The sequence below is a fragment of the Xenopus laevis genome, chromosome 9_10L (assembly GCF_017654675.1).
Source record: "Xenopus laevis strain J_2021 chromosome 9_10L, Xenopus_laevis_v10.1, whole genome shotgun sequence".
In the NCBI taxonomy this organism is placed as follows: Eukaryota; Metazoa; Chordata; class Amphibia; order Anura; family Pipidae; genus Xenopus; species Xenopus laevis.
The window spans coordinates 123,318,410-123,346,035 of NC_054387.1; the positions used below are offsets into that span (position 1 = coordinate 123,318,410).

The 27,626-nt window shown below is 43.1% G+C and overlaps 1 protein-coding gene across 2 annotated transcripts; it reads right to left on the minus strand.

Moving 5' to 3' along the window:
* Positions 1–202: 202 nt before the first annotated feature.
* Positions 203–26,438, minus strand: rhot2.L (ras homolog family member T2 L homeolog). 2 transcript variants are annotated; one of them, XM_018236658.2, is made up of 19 exons: positions 26,282–26,438; positions 23,242–23,300; positions 22,579–22,660; positions 18,589–18,632; positions 18,298–18,351; positions 16,417–16,469; positions 16,210–16,318; positions 15,909–16,010; positions 13,546–13,644; positions 12,421–12,529; positions 12,203–12,323; positions 11,073–11,157; positions 9,466–9,614; positions 7,958–8,058; positions 3,844–3,974; positions 3,642–3,722; positions 2,546–2,668; positions 2,082–2,278; positions 203–1,400 (listed from the first exon to the last, which is right to left on the minus strand). In XM_018236658.2, the coding sequence occupies exons 1-19, from the start codon at positions 26,316–26,318 to the stop codon at positions 1,283–1,285; spliced, it is 1,854 nt and encodes a 617-aa protein (XP_018092147.1). In that variant the 5' UTR covers positions 26,319–26,438; the 3' UTR covers positions 203–1,282. The 2 variants fall into 2 exon arrangements, with proteins under 2 accessions (XP_018092147.1, XP_018092148.1); XM_018236659.2 differs by lacking the exon at positions 26,282–26,438 and adding an exon at positions 26,028–26,216.
* Positions 26,439–27,626: the final 1,188 nt, after the last annotated feature.

A 27,626-nucleotide genomic window follows, 5' to 3' on the forward strand; every position in this document is an offset into this window, starting at 1 on the left:
TCGGCGTATAAACTCTTCCACTAATCCAATCACAGTAACTCCACAGAATCACCACCTCTGTGATGTCACCTCTCTGAAGAGTTACAATGTGCCATTGTGATTGGATTAGTGGAAGAGCAAGTCCAGTCGTTATATTAGATACACCATCTTCTTCGAAACTCCACTACATCTTGCCAAAATCACGCACGGGACCACCGAAAAGTAATTAAAATAGGTCTTTATTCTTTACTGACGTAAAAACAAAGTAAAATCACGGTCTCCCTTCGCTTTCCAATGCACTTTTTCTTCCTTTGGTACATAAATAACAAAAGAAAAAAAACCAAAACGTGATTGATCTGATAAAAACAAAAAAGACCAGCGTTTGTACATTCTGGCATCCAGTCAGTTGTTGTGATGATATAAAAGCTAAACCGAAACGCACTGATCATTGATCATCGAGGCTCCGGGGTCCCGAGAGCTCATCTTCCCTTAGAAGTAAAACAGCAGGTGACTTTGAAACGTGGCCTCCTGCAACATCGTGAGATGCCGTTGGGTCAGCTATGGGGTCGCCCGGGGGACTTGAGCAGCTTCTCGACGAGTCAATACTTCTGATCAAATGGAATTGTTAACACTGATGAGAGGACTGAAGTGGGTAACCCCCTCCCCCACACCTGTACTGCTATAGGAACAGCAGAGAAGGGAGGGAGGCTGTTTACACTGCATTGGGTTCCACTATCAGAAACCTCTTATCTGCTCAGCACCATATACTGAGCAGTGTGTATGTGTCAGTTATACATGCATTATATTATTGCACTTTTCTCATGGAAGGCCTGACGCGTTTGGGCAACCTGATTGACATTCTTTTCACGTAATAGGTTTGGGCAAATGTTAGTTAAGCAAGAGTCGGGCCAGAGGCTACAAAAGCCTCATCTCAACACCAGCATCGGTTCTGTTAATTCACTTTGGTTTTAAGTGGGGCAGCTCTGCTGGGAGACGGGAACAAGGCAGAGACAAATCAGTGTAAAAAGGTTTCCATCAGTCTCTCGGTGCCAAGAGAGAAGCAGAGCAATCACATTTTTTTTTATGAGATGACAACAGTGGCCCCTTTAGTCTTTTAGAGAGTAATAAAGGAATAAGGTTAGAAGGAAGGAGGCAAAACCATGTTTCTGTTGGAAGTAGAAGTTGCCCCTTGAGTTCTCTACGACCCCTCACATTGATTAGCAACGGAGGAAGGAGAGAGGCGGAGAGAGTTTTTGGGACAGCTTTATCTCGGTTGGTTAATGACTGGAGGTCTCAGAGGTCACTATTTGCTTCGCGCGAGAGCCTTGTAGAGGGTGAATCCCACGACGGCAGCCACGGTAGCCCCCAATGCCACTCGCAACCAGAAGGAGGCAGTGCTGAGCTCTGTGTCATGCAGATGTCTGGGGGCAGAGGACAGAGGAGGTATCAGTGCAAGTAACCCCAGAAATAGAAATACTGCTCTACAGGTATTGGTTATAGGGATTCTGCCAAGATTTTTATTTCTAAATGACACTGTTTACACTGCAAATAATTCACTCTACAATATAAAATTTCATTCCTGAACCAGCAAGTGTATTTTTTAGTTTTTTTTAGGATGGAACTGCTTTCTAGCAGGCTGTTGTTTCTCCTACTCAATGTAACTGAATGTGTCTCAGTGGGACCTGGATTTTACTATTGAGTGCTGTTCTTAGATCTACCAGGCAGCTGTTATCTTGTGTTAGGGAGCTGCTATCTGGTTACCTTCCCATTGTTCTGTTGTTAGGCTGCTGGTGGAAAGGGAGGGGGGGGTGATATCACTCCAACTTGCAGTACAGCAGTAAAGAGTGACTGAAGTTTATCAGAGCACAAGTCACATGACTGGGGACAGCTGGGAAACTGACAATATGTCTAGCCCCATGTCAGATTTCAAAATTAAATATAAAAAAATCTGTTTGCTCTTTTCAGAAATGGATTTTAGTGCAGAATTCTGCTGGAACAGCACTATTAACTGATGCTTTTTGAAAAACACATTTTTTCTCCTTTAATATAACGTCAGTGACCAGCAGTACTTTCCCAGAACCCCCTGCCCTACTGGTACTTACGGAAAGGCAGCGGCAGTGGCGAGTTTGCTGTAGATAGTTCTGTCTGGGGAGCCCTGGCAGGTAAAATGGTAGGGAGGCGGCAAACGGTGCTTGTGGCAGAATTCCGCGGGTGAAATGCCGTGTTGCTGTTTCACCTCTCCCTGGTCATATTTGCAGCCCACAAACAGGCACGGGGTCTGGCTGTCCATATAGTGTTGCTGTTATGGGGGAAAAACGGAAGGTTGTGAGAAACCCGCCCTAAAGGAAATGAAAACAGCATTATAAGAGCCGCAATTCGGATTTGGTATGACTACTAGGTGGGACACATCAGGTGAAGATGCGATTGGTTGGTGAGCAGTCCATATAAGCAGTTCCTGCTTCGTATTGTCATCTCAACAAATATATCTGAACTGCTAAATAATGGTGCAAAGTAGGGGAAGTAGATACCACCCCCCAGATAGGACCCACCCACAACCCTCTCTCACCTTGTAGATGCTGGCGCAGTAATTGAAGGATTTGGAGTCGGAGACGTCATACATTAAACAGGCCACGTCACAGGGAGCGTCGGACGTCTTCAAGAACTCTGTGTCCACGTCCACTTCAAACAGCTGCCGAGAAGCAATATCAGAAGTATATGATGGGGCCTGCCGGCTGAATGCCCTCCAATACATTCGCCACACTAATCATGGCGCCATGGGCATCATTGTGGGGATCATTGTGCAATAAAAGGTAGCCAATAAGCATAGGGTATTCCAGATAAGTGACCAGCCAATAAGATTTCATAGACGGGTGTATTCTAGATGCCATTGACACTATGTTTTCGTACAAAAGGGTCCTATGAAGGGCCACAAACCTCCAGTCCTGCCCTGTAGGGTCCACAGATGAAACCCAATTTATTTGCATCACTATAGGGGGAGACTTCTGCCAAACAAATGTGCTTTGCTGCAATGAGGACAGTCAGGTGCCTGAGGCAGAATGTTACAGTGAGACCAATCGGTGGGGATTTCTAACGTATTCATTTAATTAGGTTGATTTAGGTTAATTAGGCACCTAAATGTCCTCGCCTAACTGTCTGAAAACAACTAGGTGTTTGAAGGGGGACAAACACTTTAGGGTCAGGGCACACAGGCAGATTTGGGGAGATTAGTTGCCTGGCGACAAATCTCCTCTTCTTTGGGGCGACTAATTTCCCTGAACTGCCTCCCGCTGGCTAGAATCTAAATCTCCGGCGAGATGGCACTCGGAAGTTTCCTCGTGAGGCAAAACAAAGCGTTCCGAGTGCCATTCCGCCAGTGATTTAGATTCTAGCTGGCGGGAGGCAGTTCAGGAGATTAGTCGCCCCAAAGAAGAGGAGATTTGTCCCCGGGGACTAATCTCCCTGAATCTGAGCGTGTGCCCTGACCCTAAGGAACAGCCTTGTTTAACCCAGGATAAAAGACAAAGGGAAAGCATAAACTGTTCCCAAAACCCATTAACGGGGGGCACAATGTCCCATTAATTAGCCCTGCTCATTTCCAGTAACGATATGTTCTGATCCTCGGCCCCAGAGCCCTTATCCCATTGCTCGGCCCAATAACTCACAATAAGATACTTCTCCTGGCCACCGACCAGCACTGTATTCACGGAGTAGAACGAGGGCGGCTTGTTGCTCAGCTGCTGCTCCTATAGAGAGAGAGGGAGAAGAAATGGGTCTGGGATTGGCACCTGGGGTCAGATGTGGTTGCAGTATGGGTGAGAGGTGTGGGCAGGGAATAGAGACAGAGCAGGACAGAGCTCCACTCACCTCTAGACTCTGCCCCAGAAAGGCTCGTAAAAAGGCCGACTTGCCCGTCCCACGTGGACCAATGACCCTGCACAGGAAGATGTTTCTCTGCGTCTGCCCCTTCTCCAAGTCTATGCTCTTCTCCCTCGTCACTAGGAAAGGAAAATGAATATACATCAGCCTTTATTAGTTCTATTTCTGCACTAACGACATTTGCCTACGTACAACAGGGACACGAGGCTGGAGGGCTGCAGGTTTAGCGCCCCGGTTGTAAAATCAACCTCCTTTTAATTGCCCCTCCTCTCTGCTGCTACCTATATATATGTATTCCTAAATTAAGGACCATCTACACCACTAGATTTTAAGGCCCTCTAGCAATGAAGCGGTTAAGATTCCTCAGCTTGGAAAGCCCTTGTGACTCCTTCTTCACACAGCAATTACATTAGCAGAGAGCTGCCAGCGGGATCTCCCCCCGTGAGACAAAGGTCTATGAGATTAAAGCAGAATAAATATTCCCTAGAATAAAAAATAACAGCAAGTTTTCTCTCCTGGTTTAGAGGAAAGTAAACGGAACCCGGTTCTAAATGCACAGACAGGAACTCATCTTCTGTTCTGTGTGTATATATATATATATATATATATATATATATATATATATATATATATATATATATATATATATATATATATATATATATATATATATATATATATAGTGAATAAAGTACTCCCTCTTGTAAAATATATACTTTATTTATTATAATACACAAGTTTCAGTGAGTCATGTGACAGAAATGACATCAGAACTCACCGTTTATAACTGATGACATCAGAACTCATCGTTTATAAGGATATCATTTACAGGATATTCATGGCTTTTGTGTATTATATAAATATATATGTACCCCCTACTGTAAAATGATAAGGATATTAGAAGTCACTAAGGGGTTCTGTGACCATATAAAGGCACAAGGCTGCAGGCTGAGTTATACAGGGAACTCTGAGTATCACTCATGTATTATAAGGAATAATGTACCCCCTACTGTAAATGATAAGGATATTAGAAGTCACTGAGGGGTTGTTCTGTGACCATATAAAGGCACAAGGCTGCAGGCTGAGTTATACAGGGAACTATGAGTATCACTCATGTATTATAAGGGATAATGTACCCCCTACTGTAAATGATAAGGATATTAGAAGTCACTGAGGGGTTGTTCTGTGACCATATAAAGGCACAAGGCTGCAGGCTGAGTTATACAGGGAACTATGAGTATCACTCATGTATTATAAGGGATAATGTACCCCCTACTGTAAATGATAAGGATATTAGAAGTCACTGAGGGGTTGTTCTGTGACCATATAAAGGCACAAGGCTGCAGGCTGAGTTATACAGGGAACTCTGAGTATCACTCATGTATTATAAGGGATAATGTACCCCCTACTGTAAATGATAAGTATATTAGAAGTCACTGAGGGGTTGTTCTGTGACCATATAAAGGCACAAGGCTGCAGGCTGACTTATACAGGGAACTCTGAGTATCACTCATGTATTATAAGGGATAATGTACCCCCTACTGTAAATGATAAGGATATTAGAAGTCACTGAGGGGTTGTTCTGTGACCATATAAAGGCACAAGGCTGCAGGCTGAGTTATACAGGGAACTCTGAGTAACACTCATGTATTATAAGGGATAATGTACCCCCTACTGTAAATGATAAGGATATTAGAAGTCACTGAGGGGTTATGTGACCATATAAAGGCACAAGGCTGCAGGCTGAGCTATACAGGGAACTCCAGTATTTCAGTATACAATTGGGGTGATGATGTGTGGCTCCAAACGTATATTAATACTGCAAATGACTGCATGGTTACTGGTGCATAGTTACTGGTGCAGTTACTCCAGATCCTTGCAGCAATAAATCTTGTTAATGGAGAATATGAGAGCGTTAGCTAAATCAAGTGTAAAGCCTGGAAGCCGCAGTACTGCTGAAATAAGTGGAATTTGTTTAATAAGGCTCCTGCGGAACTCAGGTACCGGCTCTGATTGAGCCTGGGATAGTGAGTTTTGGAACTGCGACTGGATGGAAAAGCCTGATGAGATAATCACACCGTGAAGGTGCCCCATCCCAGGCTCACCGACGGGAAAAACATTCAAGGTTTATGGGCAAATAATGAAAGTACTGTGCAGACATGAAAAATAATAGTGAAGTCACAATTTAGAAGCTACCATGCTGCTGTGTAGCTGAAGTTCTGGTAACCTGTAGCAACCAAGCTGACTGGTTATCATTTACCAGTCAGCTGCTTGGAAACGATTGGTTGCTGTGGGTTACTAGACCCGGCCAAATGATTACATTACCCCATAAAAGCACCGACTACTGCTGTACAAATGTATTCTGTAGATAAGATCAGCAACTTTGATGGGGTGGATCCCCTTTAAGTTAACTTAGAATGAAAGCCAATTAAAAAATTGCGTAGAATGCCTTATTCTAAGCAACTTTTCAACTGACCTTCATTTATTTATAGTTTTTAAATTATTTGCCTTTTGAATTTTTCCCAGCTTTCAAATGGGGGTCACTGACCCCATTTCAAAACAAATGCTCTGTAAGGCTACAAATGTATCATTGTTATTTTTTACTACACATCTTTCTATTCAGGCCTCTCGTATTCCTATTCCAGTCTCTTATTCAAATCAATACATGGTTGCTAGGGCCATTTGGACGCTAGCAACCAGATTGCTGACATTGCATTTAAAAAACATTTAAACATTTTAAAAACAAATCCTCTGTAAGGCTACAAATGTATTGTAATTGCTACTTTTTATTACTCATCTTTTTATCCAGGTTAGGGAAGCACCGTTTGGTATTCGTCCATGATTTGGCTTTTTTCCGCAGGATTCGGCCGAATCCTTCAGCCCGGCCGAACCAAATCCGAATCCTAATTTGCATATGCTTTTTATTCAGCAGCTCTCAAATTTGCAATTTCAGCAATCTTGCATATGCAAACTGGGGACAGGGAGGGAAATCACGTGACTTTTTGTCACAATACAAGGAAATAAAAAATGTTTTCCCCTTCCCACTCCTAATTTGCATATGCAAGATGGCTGAAATTGCAAATTTGAGAGCTGCTAAATAAAAAGCATATGCAAATTAGGATTCGGATTCAGTTCGGTATTCGGCCTAGTCATTGGTTGCCAGGGTAATTTGGACCCTAGCAACCAGATGGCTGAAACTGCAAACTGGAGAGCTGCTGAATAAAAAGCCAAATAACTCAAAAACCACAAATAATAAAAAATTAAAGCCAATTGCAAATTGTCTCAGAATATCACTCTCTACATCATACTAACAGTTAATTCAAGGGTGAACACCCCCTTTAATGGCACACAGGCAACTTCATGGCATGATCAGCCATTGCTTTGGAAAAGAAGCCAGGATAAGTTAAAATTTACTCAATGTGGGAGACAGTTGGGGGGCAGCAGATAAGCCCATATGGTGGTTACTGACTGTAGGGCTGCCACTCATAGCTCAGTGCATCAGTTAATAGTGCTGCTCCAGCAGAATTATGCACAGAAATCCAATTCTTAAAAGAGCAAACTGATTTTTTTTTATATTCAATTTGAAATCTGACATGGGGTTAGACATATTGTCAGTTTCCCAGCTGCCCCAGTCATGTGACTTGTGCCTACCTTCTGGCAGGCTGTTATTTGTCCTACTTAATGTAACTGAATGTGTCTCAGTGGGACTTGGCTTTTACTATTGAGTGTTGTTCTTAGATCTACCAGGCAGCTGTTATCTTGTGTTAGGGAGCTGCTATCTGGTTACCTTCCATTGTTCTCTTGTTTGGCTGCTGGGGGGGGGGGGGTGGGGGTGATATCACTCCAACTTGCAGCACAGCAGTAAAGAGTGACTGAGGTTTATCAGATCACAAGTCACATGACTGGGGCAGCTGGGAAACTGACAATATGTCTAGGTCCATGTCAGATTTCAAAGTTAAATATAAAAAAATCTGTTTGCTCTTTTGAAAAAGGGACTTCAGTGAAGTATTTTGCTGGAGCAGCACTATTTACTTATGCGTTTTGAAAAAAACATGTTTTCCCATGACAGTATCCCTTTAAGGCATATAAACATGCTACAAACCTGTGATGGCATGCGTCTGGCTCTCCTGCTCACACAGGATTGGGTATCCCAAGTAACCCAGGTGTTCCAGGCATCGATGGACGTCTAGATAAGCCACCAACCTGCCAAGGAGAATATGAACAGATGACGTAGCCTGCACAGGAGTCAGCAATGTGGTGTAAGATAAGAGTATCTTCATCATTGTTTATTGTTATAGCACTGAACCTGTTTATGCATCATCTGCCAGATAAAGAAGCCTAATTAATCCAGAACTCTGATTTGGGGTAACTCTGACCTGAAGAGCTTACAGTCTAGCAGCATATACAGAGACTGGGAGCTGGAATGAAGCAAGAGCTATAGAGATGTAACAGGTGGGAGTGCGGCAAATGAGGCAGTGCCTGGGGGACTCAGCAATAGCTATGATGCTGACAGTTGGAGATGAAAAGGGACTGGCTGGGAGGCTTGTTACAGGCAGGAGTATCCAAACACCACGTATAAAAAGAATGAGAAATGCAGTTCTGAGCCTTGAAGTTATCTAGAAAACATGTAAATGCCCGGCAGCACACACACATGGTGAGATTAGTACAGGACTGCAGGAACTAATGATCTGAAGGCTGCTGGGAGTTGGAGATAAGGCAGAGAGGTGTGTGCAACTGTCAGCACCATGCAGGCAGAGATAATTCTAAGAGCTGTATAACACTGATATTGACTCCGTGTCCTTTCTACTTCCTATGCCGATCCTGTATGGCCTCACTGTGCAGCATCTTCAGGCCTGGACTGAATCATCTGAGCAAAGTGCCAATAAGACAATTCCTGAGAGATAAAGGACACAGCCTGGGGCCCAGGGCATTTCAGATTATGTAAAGTTCTGTTTTCAGCTTGTCATTGGCAAGGCTATGGGTAAAGGAAGTATTAACACCATTAAATGGGAACCTTCCAGCCATAAATTATCCCGGTGGAAAGGCACCGCTGCTATAACATCATTAACCTTAGCAATAGAGGCAGAGGGGTCGCTGCGTTACGCAGGAAGGGATCCCATTCATTACTTACCGTGGCAGATGCAATTGCACAGATACAACTTAATATCGTCTCGGTGACTTTTATTTAAATTAAAAAAAAATAAAAAATACTGTTAAAGAGCAAAAAAACAGCAGGTGGGGGTTTACCTGCCCCCTCCTTAAATGTCTTAATCAGAAAACGCCCTTCCCTGTAACACTAGAGAGGCCGGCAGATTAAAAAGACCCGCACTAACGTTGGTGCATAGCAACCGGTTGTCATTTAAAGGGTTAATTAAAGAAAGCCCAGCACACTGCATTCCTATTAGCTATTCCATTTATAGTCTCTACTTCCCTTTGATGGTTTCCAGCAAAAGGTGAACGGAATTTCGTCCTTCATATCAGCACAAGACCGCGCAGGTTAGATCTCAATCACTGGCAGATCAGGCAATGGTATAACTAGGGCTTCTCACCTACTAGCACAGGGCACGTAGAATACAAACACAGGGACACAGAGAGGGAGCAGAAGCTTACGTCCACTGGCTGAGGTATCCGTGCAAGGGCAGGTAGCTGCCGCCTTCTGCTGTGCACACCGTGCTGGGTAATTCGGGACCCCAGGGAGTGTACGGGAAGACACTGAAGAAACTCTGCAGCTCTGAGGGACAGAGAGCGCCGTCTCCATCCTAAAGAAAGAGCAATACTGTCAATAAGAAAGGTTTAAGAAATGTGAAACTAAAGATACATTATCTTTATATGATATGTACTATGTATAAATATATAAGGGGATCATATAATAATCTCTCTAATGCTTTATTTACCAGTAGGTCTTTCCAGCTGACACAAGGTCATCCATTCTGATTAGAAGAAAAGAGGTTCCGCCTAAATATTGGGAAGGGGTTTGTTACAGTGAGAGCTGTGAAGATGTGGAATTCTCTCCCTGAATCAGTTGTACAGGCTGATACATTAGATAGCTTTAAGAAGGGGTTGGATGGTGTTTAGCAAGTGAGGGAATACAGGGATATGGGAGATAGCTCATAGTACAAGTTGATCCAGGGACTGGTCCATTTTGGAGTCAGGAAGGAATTTTTCCCCCTCTGAGGCAAATTGGAGAGGCTTCAGATGGGGTTTTTTGCCTTCCTCTGGATCACCTGGCAGATAGGCAGGTTTAAAAAAAGTTAAAAGTTTGAACTTGATGGACGTGTGTCTTTTTTCAACCTAAATTACTATGTAACTATGTTATGGAGAGTATTTTCCCAAGTAGACTTCCTGTCTACAAGTCTAGTACTGGACAGACCAGGGATCCACTAAAAGCTGAAAATGCCTGATAACAGAATCCCAAACTGCAGGGCTGGTTCATGCAATGAGGGCAGGGCTGACAAAAGAAATCATAAGTCATCAGGGCCCTATCCAGGGGCCCCGGAAGGCAGCGGGCTAATAACCTGGGACTAGAGATTCCTACCAACAAAGTAGTGTGATAACAATTCAGCAGCATCAGGAGGCACAGCAGCCCTGCCCTTACCACCTAAGTAAGTTTGCGTTAAGGACAGGGCCCTGATGTGGGATGTGCCTCCTAGCCCTCTCTACCGTTTACATATAAAAGAAGCCTACATGTCTCCGCCCGTCATAGATGGAGCTCTCTGAAATACAGCAGAGGCCTGCGGCATGTCACACAATGTAGGACGCAGCATGCAAAGTGCATAAAGAGTCCGACTGCTGCACTTTTTTTTTGCATTGTATGACATGCCGCAGGCCTCTGTGCTGTAAATGATCCCTACTATGTCCAAACAGGGTCCCTGACAAGACTCCCATCTGTCTCTAACTGATATCGGCCCTAAACCAGGGGCTTGGTGTACAGGGTAGGTGACTAGTAAAAGGCAAATTACGATACATTTTATGTCAACAATTATTATCTGTGACTGTTCTAATTGTATAATCAGGTGGTAAACCCACATCTACAGATAGGGTTGCCACCTGCCCGGTATTTTGCCAATGTTACTTATAGGGAAAAACCATAAAAATATAGGAAGGACAGTATTTTTTTCCAGAAATGATGGCAACCCTGTCTACAGACCAACAACCAAGTGCCTGGCTTCTATTCCCTTTTATTGTTGGAAAGAAAGCGCTTTATCTGTGTCCCTCACCAGATCATGTTTCTCGAATGCCTTCTGCAAGAACTGGTAACCGAAGTGGTTCAGTTCTGTGGAGGAATCATGCGGAATGCGCAACCTGCAGGATGAGGAGACAATTGCAGTTAGATGTACAGACAAAACAAAGGTGAGGCAACAGGGAGAGGAGAAAAACAGCAGCCACTCAGCGTGCAAATGGAACACAGTAGAAATATTGTTGCTTCTAGGGTATTAGGGTCAAGTGGTGACAATGTTTGGAGATTAGTTGTATTGCCTTGGGCATCAACACTTACAGGCATCACAAACAGGAATATTCGCATATGCTGTATATGTGTCCAGCTTCCAGATGATATTGCTGGAGGTCATCATTGAACATATGGTCATGCCAGATTCAGAGGTGAAAACACTTACAAGCCCAGCGGCTGGAGGGCATCAGAAGAAAGGGAATTTTTAAAATGGCTTGAGTAACCAGTGTCAGAGGCGAGAGAGAGAGAGAGAGAGAGAGAGAGAGAGAGAGAGAGAGAGAGAGAGAGAGAGAGAGAGAGAGAGAGAGAGAGAGCCCAAAGCTGGTGCACCGATCACTGTATAATAATGCCTGGGTGCTGGTTATAAACAATTATCCATAACGCAAAAAACAAAGCCGCACACACAGGGCTTTTAGTGAAAAACAAAAACTTGTTGGCTTTATTGCAACGTTTTGGCTCCTAAACTTGAGCCGTGATGCCTTTTTTTTTTTTACATATATATATATTTTATATATATATATATATATATATATATATATATATATATATATATATATATATAAAATATCATATCACTGATGCCTCATCTAGTGTGATCACATAAAGATCCCCATGATTTTTGTGCTATATCTAACATCTGTATCCCCAGTCAACAACATAAAGAGCAGATTTCTGTCCTGCACCAGGAGACGTCAAAAGAGACGGCACAAGTATGGACCCACAAAGTAGTAGAGCATGAGTCAGATTGTAAAAGGTTAAAAAGCTTACATTTTATTCTCCATAATGAAGAACCAAGGCCTGACGCGTTTCGTGTCTACCAGGGACACTTAGTCATAGTCTCACATCTCATACAATGACAGTTGACAGAGGGGTTGGTTGTACTATTTCACTGCCACTTACGGTGGGTAGAGGTAGTCATCTGTTAGTTCCAGTGCATCATCATATCCAAAACGTCTTAAGATGGTCCATGTGGTCTCATGGCGGCCGCGCTGGATGAAGAGGGTGTTGAGGAAGAGGAAGCCTTTGAAACAGAATAAAAAGGCCCAATGTAATAAATAATACTGATGTGAAAATGTGCTACGGCTGGTTTAACTGCCATCCTCCATTATATTCTGTACCGTTTAATGTCAGTCCATTCTCTCGCACTCCATCTGCTGTGTTCTTCTTTACCACCATCTTCACGTCTTCCAGAGCTTGAGGAGCTAACGGGTTCCCAAAGCAGGACTGCTGCCTCCCAGAAGAGGGGTGTGGAAACAAAAACAGGGATGAAATCAGCGATACAGGTACAAGCCAGAGACATAGAGCAATCAAAGTCATATGAAGAGAGTATTCACTTTAACAGTTCAGTTTAGAGGGAAAGAAAAGGGAGAAGTATTAAAGGGTAGCTAAACCCCAAAATTAATGAATTTCTCAGAAAAAATGCTGATAAGCTATAAGCCAGTTAACAGCAATTAATACTATTTTCAGGCAGGGGCATGTCAAAGTGTGTTGGGCCAGAATGTGAGTACAGATCTGCTAAAACAGAACTGTGTGGGCCTCTACTCTAAGTAAGTTTACATCAATTCATTTTTGGCAATTAGATCCCATTTAAAGGAGAACTAACCTCTAAAAATGAATATGGCTAAAAATGGCGTCTTTTATACACTGAACTTATTGCACGAGGCTAAAGTTTCAGCTTGTCAATAGCAGCAATGATCCAGGACTTCAAACTTGTCACAGGGGGTCACCATCTTGGAAAGTGTCTGTGACACTCACATGCTCAGTGGGCTCTGATTGGCTGTTGAGAAGCTAAGCTTAGGGCTCGTCACTAATTATCCATCAGAAAATTAGCTTCCCTGGCTGTAATATAAGCTGATGCTACAGGTTTGCTGATTATTAAATTCTGATGCTAATTACACTGGTTTCTGTGCTGCCATGTAGTAATTATCTGTATTAATTACTAATCAGCCTTATATTGTGACATTTCTATTCTATGTGTACTGTATATTGTGAGTGGCTCCCTAAGCTCAGTAAGTGACAGCAGCACAGAGCATGTGCAGTGAATCAGCAGAAAAAAAGATGGGGAGCTACTGGGGCATCTTTGGAGACACAGATCTTTACTGCTAAAGGGCTGTGGTTGCCTTGGGCTGGTACAGAAGCACAAAACATAACATACAACATTTATAGCCTACTTCTGTAGTTAGGCTTTACTTCTCCTTTAAGAGCCAGAATCGACAGTTTGGTAATTAAGTTCCAGGAGGTACCTGGAAGTAGTTGAGCTCTTCATCGCTGAGGATTTGATTGCTGTCCTGATCAGAGATGGTGAAGATTCGAGTTAAGGCCTTTTTACACTGTGGTCTCAGCTAGAACAGAAATAAAAAGCCATTACAACTTAAACCATAGGGAATACATTGAGCGAGATAAATTGCAAAAACCCTGTCACTGCTGATGTCACTTGCGTTCCCCCCCCCCCAGGTGCTGCAACAATCAGTCTAAATTAATCAGATTCAATGGCTGCTGCAAAGGTTACCATTTTCTACTACAATGGTGCTAATGGCTGGGGGGAATATGGCTGAAGTCACACTCACAGCTGGAAACCTGTTTAGCGTATTGTGTTGTGTTTAGACCCCTCATAAATATATATTTGTTACAGTGCAGCATGCTGCTATGCATACAAATTCCCCATAGCCTTACACAGCCAGGAATCTGCTGACATCTGGGTGAAGGCTGTTGTAGAAAGCCTACATAATAGCCTAGTAATAATAATATGAAGAAAGCCTTTACTACCACGATTTCTGCCCAGGCTGAAATCTCAGCAGAGGTTAAATGTCATGGAACCAAACTGCGACTCCATTACTAACATGGGAGTTATAGTGCACCACTGCAAATCACTTTTTTTTTTTAAGACAAAAGACAAAGTCCATCAAGATCAACCCCTCCAAATGAAAACTCAGCATCCATACACACACCCCTCCCTACTCTCACATAAATTCTATATACCCATATCTATACTAACTATAGAGCTTAGTATCACAATAGCCTTTGATATTATGTCTGTCCAAAAAATCATCCAAGTCCCTCTAACCAATTTAGTTGCACTTAGTCTCTGCACTCTCTCCAGCTCATTTATATCCCTCTTAAGGACTGGAGTCCAAAACTGCCCCCATACTCCAGATGAGGCCTCACCAGGGACCTATAAAGAGGCAGAATTATGTTTTCATCCCTTGAGTTAATGCCCTTTTTTATACAAGACAGAACTTTATTTGCTTTAGTAGCCACAGAATGACACTGCCCAGAATTAGACAACGTGTTATCTACAAAGACCCCTAGATCCTTCTCATTTAAGGAAACTCCCAACACACTGCCATTTAGTGTATAACTTGCATTTATATTATTTTTGCCAAAGTGCATAACCTGCATTTATCAACATTGAACCTCATTTTCCAGTTTGCTGCCCAGTTTCCCAACTTAGACCAATCACACTGCAAAGTGGCAGCATCCTGCATGGAACCTATAGTTCTGCACAATTTAGTATCATCTGCAAAAATAGAAACAGTACTTTCAATGGCCACCTCCAGGTCATTAATAAACAAGTTGAAAAGCAAGGGACCTAGTACAGAGCCCTGCGGTACTCCACTAACAACACTGGTCCAATTAGAAAATGTTCCATTTACCACCACTCTTTGTAGTCTATCTTTTAGCCAGTTCTCTATCCAGGTACAAATACTATGTTCCAGGCCAACATTCCTTAAAGGAAAACTATACCCCCAAAATGAATACTTAAGCAACAGATAGTTTATATCAAATTGAATGACATATTAAAGAATCTTACCAAACTGGAATATATATTTACATAAATATTGCCCTTTTACATCTCTTGCCTTGAACCACCATTTCGTGACTCTATCTGTGCTGCCTCAGAGATCACCTGACCAGAAATACTACACCACTAACTGTAACAGGAAGAAGTGAGGAAGCAAAAGACACAACTCTGTCTGTTAATTGGCTCATGTGACCTTACATGTGGTTTGTATGTGAGCACAGTGAATCTTACGTTCTCAGGGGGCGGCCCTTATTTTTTAAAATGGCAATTTTCTATTTATGATTACCCAATGGCACATACTACTAAAAAAGTATATTATTATGATAATGGTTCATTTACATGAAGCAGGGTTTTACACATGAGCTGTTTTACTCAGTATCTTTTAATAGAGACCTACATTGTTTGGGGGGTATAGTTTTCCTTTAATTTAACCAGTAACCTTTTGTGTGGCACTGTATCAAATGCTTTAGCAAAGTCTAAGTAAATCACATCCACTGCCATCCCAGAATCGAGGTCTCTACTTACCTTCTCATAAAAAGAAATTAAGTTAGTCTGACAAGATCTATTACGCATAAAACCATGCTGGCACAAACTCATAGTATTATGATTTGCTATAAAGTCCAGTATCTTATCCTTTATTAACCCTTCGAAAAGCTTTCCTACCACTGACGTCAGACTAACTGGCCTATAGTTTTATATGAAAGTCAACATCTGATAGGTTGCCATGGGTAAATGCTGTGGTGCAATGTATTTGCTTTAGTAGTAAATTACCACATCTTAACACTCCATTTGCTGGCTACTCACCTGCTTCTCTTCTGGGTCATACAGTGGGGCCGTGGGGTGCAATACTGCCTTCTGAGCATAGTAGAAAACCTCAGAAATGTTCTTAAGGTTCTTAGCTGAACACTGGAAAGGGAAACATATTCTTAAAAATATCTGTTTATACAGAGCTGCCATTAGAAATCATTGGCCTCAATACTACTTAGTGACCAGGGCCCTCCACCCCCAAGGGGGCCCAGCTATTGGCCCACCACCCGCTTTGGACTCCATATTGTCGTATTAGAGGGTGGTTTTGAAGATCTGACTGGAGCATGCAGCTGATTACCTCCACGCAGGTCTCAATCTCAGAGAACTGGTTCATGATAGGAAGAATGGATTCCATGGAGCTGCCACACTGAAGGTCTGATTTGTTCCCCACTAGGATTATGGGAAGCCTGAGACAGAAGCATGTTATAAGAGGTTATACAGTCAGAGACTATGTCTGTGCCCAAAAGAAAAGAAACATGAACTCCTCATTGTAGAACATTCTTACCGGGAGTTTCGTTCCGCATTGCCGTTCACCATGGGAATCCATTTGGAAGCCATCTGAAATGGGACGTTAGTTAGAGCACATATAAAGATGGCTGAACACTGGCAAACTGATTATAGATTAAGAGAGGGCATATGAGTGGGCTGAGGTCAAATAGTCTGCCAGATATTGCCTTCCCATAGTTGAAAACCAATTGGATTTGACTGATGCCACTGTTTACTTACATGCGTAATTAGCAAGTCAATAATAAATGATAATTGACTTTAAATGGGTGGTTCAACTTTTATGTTATAGAATGGCCAGTTCTAAGCAGCTTTTGACTTGGTCTTCATTATTTATTTATTTATTTTATTTTTTTAATTATTTGCTTTCTTCTTCTGGCTCTTTCCAGCTTTCAAATGGGAGTCACTGACCTCATTTAAAAAACAACAAATGCTCTGTAAGACTACAAATGTATGGTTATTGCTACTTTTAATTACTCCTCTTTCTATTCAGACCCTCCCCTATTCATATTCCAGTCTCTTATTCAATTCAGGATGTGGTTGAGGGGTTAATTTGGATTCTAGCAACCAGATTGCTGAAATTGCAACCTGGAGAGCTGCTGAATAAAAAGCTAAATAACCCAAAAACCACAAATAATAAAAAATTAAAACCAATTACAAAATTGTCTCAGAATAGCATTCTCGACATCATACTAAAAGTTAAAGGAGACATATAGGATAAATGAAAAAACCCTAATTTTGTAGGCAATTATAAGTAATATATGGTGTTGCTTTTACATGGTGCTAAAAATTAATATTATCTTTAAAAATAGCCCCTTTATTGGAGCTCCCTATAGATGTTCTCTGGTCCCTGTCTGTGTTTCAAATGAGGGGTGGGTGTGTCCTAACGGTCCCTTCCAGAAGCACAGTAGGAGGGAGACAGCCAATCACAGCGCTGCAGTCACACAAGCAAAGACAGGCTTCAGTTCCCTATCAGGTCCTGCTAGCTGCTGATTGGTTCCTGTCCTACAGTGCAGTGAGCTGAGAGCCGCTGGCTCCCCTGCACAGCCTGGGAATTCAGGGAGCAGGAAGTGGAAGAGAAGGGAGGGGAGGGATTATTAGGGTTTTTGCAGAAATATTCAATAAATCAGCTCGAAACACTACATTTATAAGCACAATTCTACTATATCTAAATGAGTATAACGCACTGATATATTCTTATTTTTTTTACGCAATGTCTCCTTTAACTCAAAGGTGAACAACCCCTTTAATTAAACTGCCTTTTTTTCTACCATATTAACACTTAGTACGTTCCACCGTAGTGCCAAAATGGGGTTTGTACAGGTGGGGGTTTTGTTTTTGCCTTTTGGCAGGAGGGGGCTTGAGCAGACTGGGTGGTGTGATTTGTGGATCACAAGTGGAGCGCATCTTGTGGCAGGAGTGGACAGGGTTTTGACAAGCACTGAGTGTGTTTTCAGTGTAAGGGTGAGGCTAGGGCAGATTTGGGGATTGTCAATATTAATTTTTTCCAGTTGGGCCCCGTTCTACTTAGTTGGAAGGGACCATATGACAGTTGGGCCATAGCCGGGGCTGCTAAGAGGGAGGGGCCTGTTAACTAAGTAATATGGGGGTCCAACTATTTCTAATGGCAGCCCTGCATGCCTAACAGATGTCTGTCCAGGTCCAAAAAATCAGCCAGCCACAAACCCAAAAAGCATTTTCAGACTGAAAAGCACTAGTTGGTATTGTTGGGGCACTTCTCAGCTGGCTTATAAAGTGCTAGTGGGAAATAACACACTGAATTCTCAGCCCGTGTACTTGTGCTTTTCACTGACTGTCAGAAAGACACGGCTCACGCATTCTGGATCTGCCCTAGACTTGGATAGAATCACGAGGAGCTCACCTTTTCAATGGTTTCTAGATCCGTGACATCATACACAATGCACACAACGTTTGCCTGCGGAAAAGGAGGAGGAAATGAATATACACGTCAACAAGGTTGAAAATTGCTATTGTTTGGTACACAATAGTCTTGTAAGGCCAAATATAAGGCTCGTGCCCTTTGTAGGAATTCAGACTAAGTAAACATTCTTATATAAATACAGGTTTGTGATTCAGGTTTGTGATTCAGGTGTCACAACAGCATGTCTGGTAATAGCAATGTATTAGGTGTAAGTAAAAAAATGAAACTCACCTTTGCAATCTCTTCCCTGAGTTCATCCTCTGTCTGTTCTACTCCTGAAAAGCACAATGGGAAGTCAGCTGAATATATTTAAAGGAGAACTAAAGGCCACAAACAAATAGGACTAGAAATGTTGTATTTAATGTGCCCAGAGCCCAGAGGTTTAGCAGCCCTATTAGAGTAAGGACCCAGGCCTTCAAAGTTGTCCAGAGAAGATCCCCATCTTGGATCTATTTAGGGCAGAGACACACGCTGCTATTTCGGGAGATTAGTCGCCCAGCGACAAATCTCTTCTTCTTCTTCAGGTGGCTAATCTCCCTGAAAATGCCTTCCAGTCTGCTAGAATGTAAATCACCGGCAGTATAGCTTGGAACCCTTCGTTTTCCAAAGTCACGCAAAGTTGCAAGGAAAGTTTCTGTGACTTCGGAAAGCTGAAGCGATCCGAGTGCCATCCTGCCGGCAATTTACATTCTAGTCGGCGGGAAGGCAATTCGGGAGATTAGTCGCCCGAAGAAGAAGCGATTTGTCGCCGGGCGACTAAATCTCCCCGAATCTTAGCGTGTGCCCTTACCCGTAGACTATGTTTTGTGTGTGAGTGGCACTGCACATGCTCAGTGTGCTCTGGAATGCTTAGGAGTTGTCGAGATTCATTAAGAGGTTCATCTTTCATAGAAGCTGATACTACAGGGCTGATTATTAATCAATTCTGACGTAGAATTGCTGCCTTGCCATATGAATTCCAAACTAATCAGCCTTGTACTGTGGATTTTATATTGCATATATACAGTATATTGTCAGTCAGTCCCTACAACCAATTAAGTGACAGCAGCAGAATCACTGAGATTATGGCACAAATAAGCAATCAATGCTGAAATATGTACCAGTCTGGGTTTGTTGGTAATAGCCACTGTGCCAGGAACTACACTAGGGATGCCAAGTGAACAGGACTTTATGGAAAAGAGGTCACACCAGACAATATATAACGTGCTTTTATGAGGAGGTAGGCAAAACACAATATCGATTTGCAGATACCCTCACTCAGAGACAAATACTTGACCTTCAGCAATATGACCGGTGTCGGTAAATCTGTGCCTGAGGGGAAGAGCGTTACTGTACATGAGAACTTTTATAATACTGGCTTAGTGGAAGGCTCTTTGTGCAAACAGCAATATTGGCAGAAGGATATGAATATCTATAGCAATCTCTGCCCTGACAGTGGATGTAAGTGTATTATCATTTATTAATGATCTGAAAGCCAAAGATCGATGGTATACAGTTAGGTCCATAAATATTTGGACAGAGACAACTTTTTTTTCTAATTTTGGTTCTGTACATGACCACAATGAATTTTAAATGAAACAACTCAGATGCAGTTGAACTGCAGACTTTCAGCTTTAATCCAGTGGGTTGAACAAAAAGATTGCATAAAAATGTGAGGAACTAAAGACCATTTCAGGCGTTATTGCCAGATATTGCCTGCTTGTCCCTGCAGACATAGATAGATTGCACTGGGGCCGATAAAGATTTTTTAACCTGGCTGATCAATTTCCTGACAGATGCCGGCCGAAAAATCGTGAGATGTACGATCGTTTGAATCCCACTAACCGCACGATAATTTTGAAGGATTGGTCGGACTTCGCTAAAATCGGTCGTTCGGCAAGAGAAATCTTTGCGTCTATAAGGACCTTAAGCCTTTTTTCAACACAATCTCTTCATTTTAGGGGCTTAAAAGTAATTGGACCATTGACTCAAAGGCTATTTCATGGGCAGGTATGGGCAATTCCTTTGCTTTGTCATTATCAATTGAGCAGATAAAAGCCCTGGAGTTGATTTGAGGAGGGGGGAGCTTGTATGTGGAAGATTTCGCTGTGAAAAGACAACACGGGGTCAAAGGAGCTCTCCATGCAGGTGAAACAATCCATCCTTAAGCTGCAACAGAAAAAACCCATACAAGAAATTGCTACAATATTAGGAGTGGCAAAATCTACAGTTTGGTCCATCCTGAGAAAGAAAGAAAGCTCTGGTGAACTCAGCAATGCAAAAAGACCTGGACGTCCACGGAAGACAACAGTGGTTGATAGAGTTGCCACCCGGCCTAGCCGGTAAAACAGCTGCCAAGACCGGGGCCGGTATTACAAATTTACCGGTAATGCAATTGCCGGTAATTTGTTATGCCCTTTAAAAAAAGCCCCTGGCCTGCCCCCAATTCGCAAAGAGCGCTTTTTTCCAGCGCTGTGCGATGTTGCTCCGCCCCTTTTGCGGCACGTCACGTAGCTTTACTTTTTTTAATAAAGGTGGCAACCCTAGTGGTGGATGATCACAGAATCATTTCCATGGTGAAGAGAAACTTCACAACAGCCAAACAAGTGAACAACACTGTCCAGGAGGTAGAGTATCCATATCCAAGTCTACCATAAAGAGAAGACTGCATGGAAGTAAATACAGTGAGCATATGCAAGGTGCAAGACACTCATATGCATCAAGAATAGAAAGGCCAAACATTCTTTGGACAGATGAAACTAAGATCAACCTCTAGCAGAATGATGGCAAGAAAAAAGTATGGAGAAGGCGTGGAAGAGCTCATGATCCAAAGCATAGCACAGTTCTGTATAAAACATTTGGGAGGCAGTGTGATGGCTTGGGCGTGCATGGCTGCCAGTGGCACTGGGACACTAGTGTTTATCCATCATGTGACACAGGACAGAAGCACAAGAATGAATTGTGAGCTCTTCAGAGACACTGACTGCTCAAATCCAGCTAAATGCACTCAAATTGATTGGGAGGCCTTAAATAATGACCCAAAACATACAGCCAAAGTAACCCAGGAGTTTATTAAAGCAAAGAAGTGGAATATTCTTGAATGGCCAAGTCAGTCACCTGATCTGAACCCAATTGAGCTGCATTTCACTTGTTGAAGACTAAACTTCAGACAGAAAGGCCACAAACAAACAGCAACTGAAAGCCACTGCAGTAAAGGTCTGGCAGAGCATTAAACAGGAGGAAACCCAGAATCTGGTGATGTCCGTGAGTTCAAGACTTCAGGCTGTCATTGCCAGCAAAGGGTTTTCAACCAAGTATTAGAAATGAACATTTTATTTTCAGTTTTTTAATTTTTCCAATTACTTTTGAGCCCCTGAAATGAAGGGATTGTGTTAAAAAAAAGGCTTTAGTTCCTCACATTTTTATGCAATCTTTTTGTTCAACCCACTGAATTAAAGCTGAAAGTCTGCAGTTCCACTGCATCTGAGTTGTTTCATTTAAAATTCATTGTGGTCATGTACAGAACCAAAATTAGAAAACAAAGTTGTCCGTCCAAATATTTATGGACCTAACTGTAAAGCTTTGCAGTGTCATAAATGCAGAACAGGTGTATGTTAAGAGAGAGGTTCACCCCCGGATACTGGATGCAAGGAGATTGATGGTAAGATTTGGGTTGATAGGCCTGGCTTAGCATAAGGCTGAGAAGGGGCTTCAAAACCCACAACCTATGATGACATCACAAATGATGTCACAGAGAAGGCAGGGGAGATTGCAAGCTCAGGTCTTTATGTTGTTCCATTCTGACAGCCTGAATGATCAGAACAGCCAATGCAATGGCAGATATGGGGAATCGGCAGATTGCAGTCTCCAAAACGTCCAATCAGAAAAATAACAACTGATGGTACATAGATATTGGTCAGGATTGTTTAAGCAGCACGCACTCAGCAAAAAAAAAAAATGCCAAGTTTCATGCAAAGTGTTTTAATTTATTTTGGATACAAAATAAACTTTTTTTTTAATATACAAGAGGGCTCAGTGTCAGCATGGAGGCGGAGACTACAGCATCAGCAATGGAAGCCATTCTGCATTCTAGGACCATTACAGATAATATTTCGCTTGTGCAGGCGTCCAGGGAGCTGCTTGTTTATTGATCAAGGGAATGATCACAAATGCTGGGCACAAATACGGCACATACTTATTAGAATCAAGTACAGCACAAGGAACCGCAAACATTTTACACACCTGAGTAATCAACGATATGGGTCGGGACGCGCTCTGGGGTCACGTCAGCAGGAATAGTAATTTCTTCCGCACGAGATGGAACCTGTGATAAATACGAAGAATTTCCATCAATGAATAACGAATAGTGTCCTGTTAATAAGGAAAGAAAATATTGAAGCCAACTGGCTTAGAGACAGGCCAGATAATAATAATAATATTCCTGGCCAGTATTTATATCAGCCAATCAGCAGCATTTTCTATTTGTGGTCCCACCAATTTACAATGCATTTCACTGGGTGCATTTCCCTGATTGCCTCAGTGAGGCAACTTCGGGCGACTATAGAAAACGCATTGCCGCATGTGCATTAGCGCAGGCGACTTTTCATTATAGCCTATGGGAAAACACGCTGAGGCAGTTCGGGGAGATAGTCGCTCAGAAGACGAGGCGATTAGTCGCCAGGCGACAAAATCTCCCCGAATCTGCTCGTGTGGCCTTACCCTAAAGGCCCAAGCAAGTGTGCCACAAAACTATTCCTTTTTCACTAAGGGAGCCATCAGCAATTTAGGAGATATTCTGCAAGCACTTCTATAAGACCGTTCTGACATATGGTGCTGGAATGCATGGCTGGCTCTAAATTTGGAATGGTTAAGGTAGACGGTTAGTGGATACTCAAGCTCACTTACTTCATCAGGGAACTCTTCTCCCACCAGAGCCATAACCAGAGACGTCTTCCCCACCTGGGCTGAAATATAAGGAATATATAGAAATGTCAGTCACAGGGCTGCCTTCTAAACACACATCAAGCAATACAGTAATGACAGAGGTTTCTTTACCAGCCCAAGGCAACCACAATCCTTTAGCAGGGAAGATATGTGCCTCTAAAGATGCCCCAGTAGCTCCCCATCTTCTTTTCTGCTGATTCCCAGCACCTGATCTGGGCTGCTGTCACTTACTGAGCTTAGGGACAAAGGGGCAGATTCCCTAATGGACACTTTTTTCCAGCGTCAGCTTCACAAGTGCAAATGCGCTATGACTATGCCAATTCACTAATATGCGAAGCTTTGTCCTAGGCGCCGAACGCTGGTGACTTTTCGCTAGCGTTACTTCGGCAGTGTGAGCATTTCTTAGCGAAGATGCGCTAGCTTTCGTAGTGCCTAGCGAAAATTCGCTAGTGATCTTGTGCTTTGGTCAATTTGCATAGGGCGTTTTTTAAACTTTAATGTATTTTCGACACGCAAAATATGATGTAAGTGACAGAAGATTGAGGAGGAACTGGCTGCTTTTTAGCACTTTGCCTGGTCTGAGATGGTAAAAGAGGTAACGTTCAGTAAATTCCGCACATTAGTGAATTTGCAGAGTAATGACCTTTTGCCAGAGCGAAAAGTCGTCTGGCGATAAGAGTGCGAACGAACACTAGTGACGGTCTCTTTCGTTAGCGAATTGATACCTATGCCTGTTAGTGATTAGGCGATGTCCCTGCAGATGGTAACAATGGTGAATTGTCGCTATCGTTAGCCACTTAGTCCTTTAGTGAATCTACCCCTAAAGGTGGCCATACACGGGCAGCCATTCAAGCACAGGATACACAATAGATAACAGATAAGTACTACTATAGTTTATATAAACAAGCTGCTGTGTAGCCATGGGGGCAGACATTCAAGCACAAGATACACAGTAGATAACAGATAAGTACTACTATAGTTTATATAAACAAGCTGTTGTGTAGCCATGGGGGCAGCCATTCAAGCACAGGATACACAGTAGATAACAGATAAGTACTACTATAGTTTATATAAACAAGCTGTTTTGTAGCCATGGGGGCAGTCATTCAAGCACAGGATACACAGTAGATAACAGATAAGTACTAGTATAGTTTATATAAACAAGCTGCTGTGTAGCCATGGGGGCAGCCATTCAAGCACAGGATACACAGTAGATAACAGATAAGTACTACTATAGTTTATATAAACAAGCTGCTGTGTAGCCATGGGGGCAGCCATTCAAGCACAGGATACACAGTAGATAACAGATAAGTACTACTATAGTTTATATAAACAAGCTGCTGTGTAGTCATGGGGGCAGCCATTCAAGCACAGGATACACAATAGATAACAGATAAGTACTACTATAGTTTATATAAACAAGCTGTTTTGTAGCCATGGGGGCAGTCATTCAAGCACAGGATACACAGTAGATAACAGATAAGTACTAGTATAGTTTATATAAACAAGCTGCTGTGTAGCCATGGGGGCAGCCATTCAAGCACAGGATACACAATAGATAACAGATAAGTACTACTATAGTTTATATAAACAAGCTGTTTTGTAGCCATGGGGGCAGTCATTCAAGCACAGGATACACAGTAGATAACAGATAAGTACTAGTATAGTTTATATAAACAAGCTGCTGTGTAGCCATGGGGGCAGCCATTCAAGCACAGGATACACAGTAGATAACAGATAAGTACTACTATAGTTTATATAAACAAGCTGCTGTGTAGCCATGGGGGCAGCCATTCAAGCACAGGATACACAGTAGATAACAGATAAGTACTACTATAGTTTATATAAACAAGCTGCTGTGTAGCCATGGGGGCAGCCATTCAAGCACAGGATACACAGTAGATAACAGATAAGTACTACTATAGTTTATATAAACAAGCTGCTGTGTAGTCATGGGGGCAGCCATTCAAGCACAGGATACACAATAGATAACAGATAAGTACTACTATAGTTTATATAAACAAGCTGTTTTGTAGCCATGGGGGCAGTCATTCAAGCACAGGATACACAGTAGATAACAGATAAGTACTAGTATAGTTTATATAAACAAGCTGCTGTGTAGCCATGGGGGCAGCCATTCAAGCACAGGATACACAATAGATAACAGATAAGTACTACTATAGTTTATATAAACAAGCTGTTTTGTAGCCATGGGGGCAGTCATTCAAGCACAGGATACACAGTAGATAACAGATAAGTACTAGTATAGTTTATATAAACAAGCTGCTGTGTAGCCATGGGGGCAGCCATTCAAGCACAGGATACACAGTAGATAACAGATAAGTACTACTATAGTTTATATAAACAAGCTGCTGTGTAGCCATGGGGGCAGCCATTCAAGCACAGGATACACAGTAGATAACAGATAAGTACTACTATAGTTTATATAAACAAGCTGTTGTGTAGCCATGGGGGCAGCCATTCAAGCACAGGATACACAGTAGATGTAGCAGATAAATTATGAATAATCTCATTGTATAATACCGAGTTTATCTGTTATCTTATGTGTGTCCTGTGCCTTTTCTCCTTTGAATGGCTGCCTCTGTTCCTAATCCTGCTGCAGACTGCACTGGTTTCCCCACAGAGTACAATTACTATTAGCACATACAAGTGCAGTTCTAAGGGGTGGGCTCCACATGAAACACTAGGGGATGATGTGAGGAGAGACACAGAGAGTTGTAACCCACAGTCAAGTAGAAATTGCATCCCAACAGCAGGCGGGTAGGTAGGAGCTGGTTTGGTTGGTTGGTTGCTATGGGTTACTAGACTTTCAGAGCCTGTAATTAATTCCCAGTTCGTTACTATCTGACGTCAAACCCCCAGCACACAGACAGGATACTGGCCAGAGGTCACACTGACACTGCTCTCGGTCTCTATACTGCCCCCCACAGCCAGGGAGGTGAGTGAAGCTTTCACCAGTGGTCACGTGATTCACACTCACCCTCCCCCAGCAGGAGGATCCGCACGTCCCGCTTCATGGCTCCGGTGCGGCTGGGGAAACTTCCTCAACGGACAGTGACAGAATTCCCTCTACTTCCGGGTTCCCTTGCATGGGGGGTGCGTCACTTCCGCCACGCGCCCGAGTACGCTGTTTAGAATGGCTGGAGCCGGCCGGCTTGGATGTTGCCATGGTGGCAGGGGGCGGGGCTTGCCATGGCACCTGGATTAGAGCACGTATACCTGCTGGAGCTGCTACTGGGATACGTGTGTGAGTAGAAGGGAATAGAGGCCGAGAAATGCTACACTGTCACAGCCCAGTGGAACCGTATGAGGAAATGGGGCTCCAGCCCGAGGGTCTATTTGGGGCAGGAAAATCATTTTCTTTTTTCCCTGAACAGCTTTGTCTCTCTACAATTAAGGAGCTCTGTATAAACAAGCCTCTCCCTTCCCCCATCAGCAGCTGGTTACAGGGCGCCATCAGGGGGCGTGCCTGGTGCTTTAAAGGAGAAATCAACCCTAAACTTAAAAAACCCTACCCAGGGTCCAACTGGGGGGCGTGGGGCCCACCAGGACTCCTCTCCAGGGCCCCCCTCCGGAGCCTCTACTGCGACGCTGTGCATGTGCAAAAGGAGCCGCACACATGTGCGAACAGCACTGCGAGCCGCCACAAATAGTTTTTTTTTTTTTGTAGCGCCAGGAGATCGGGGGAGAGGGGATCTGGCGGGGGCCCATGAGGGCCGGGGCCCACCAGTGTCCCGCCGGGCCAGTCCAACCCTGCTCCTACCCTACATAGACCCCCCTCCCTCCAGCCTAAGTGTTACCCCGGGCAAATGCCCCTAACGTTTTACTTACCCCTCAGTGCAGATTCAGTCATCGGAGTTCACAGGCGACATCTTCAGCCGCTTCGGTAATCTTCGCAATGAGACCGGCGTCCCAGCGCATGCAATTTTCTGTTTCACAACAGCTAATTGTCGAAGCCCAGGTCTCATTACGAAGATTATCGAAGCAGCTGAAGATGGCGCCCGTGAACTCAGATGCCTGAATCTGCACGAAATACATTTTTAATTGATAGGGTGCCCCTGGCCACCAATGATTTTTAAAAATTTGCTTTCAGTACAAACAAAATCTAACAAAATAACTAGGGATGCACCAAATCCACTATTTTGGATTCAGCCGAACCCTCGAATGACAATTCGGGGTGGGAAGGGGTAAACATTTTTACTTCCTTGTTTTGTGACAAAATGTCTCGTGATTTTCCTCCCTGCCCCCAATTTGCATATGCAAATTAGGATTTGGTCGGCCGGGCAGAAGGATTCGGCCGAATCCAGCTGAAAAAGGCCAAATCC

Bases quoted from the DNA above. Each gene is read 5' to 3' on its own strand.
- rhot2.L (XM_018236658.2), bottom strand. From the start codon at position 26,318: ATGAAGCGGGACGTGCGGATCCTCCTGCTGGGGGAGG. The intron at 18,352-18,588 runs GTGAGTTTCATT...CCTTTTCCGCAG, and splicing joins TCAGGGAAGAGATTGCAAAG to GCAAACGTTGTGTGCATTGT. The intron at 12,530-13,545 runs GTACCTCCTGGA...TCTGGGAGGCAG, and splicing joins AAGAGCTCAACTACTTCCAG to CAGTCCTGCTTTGGGAACCC.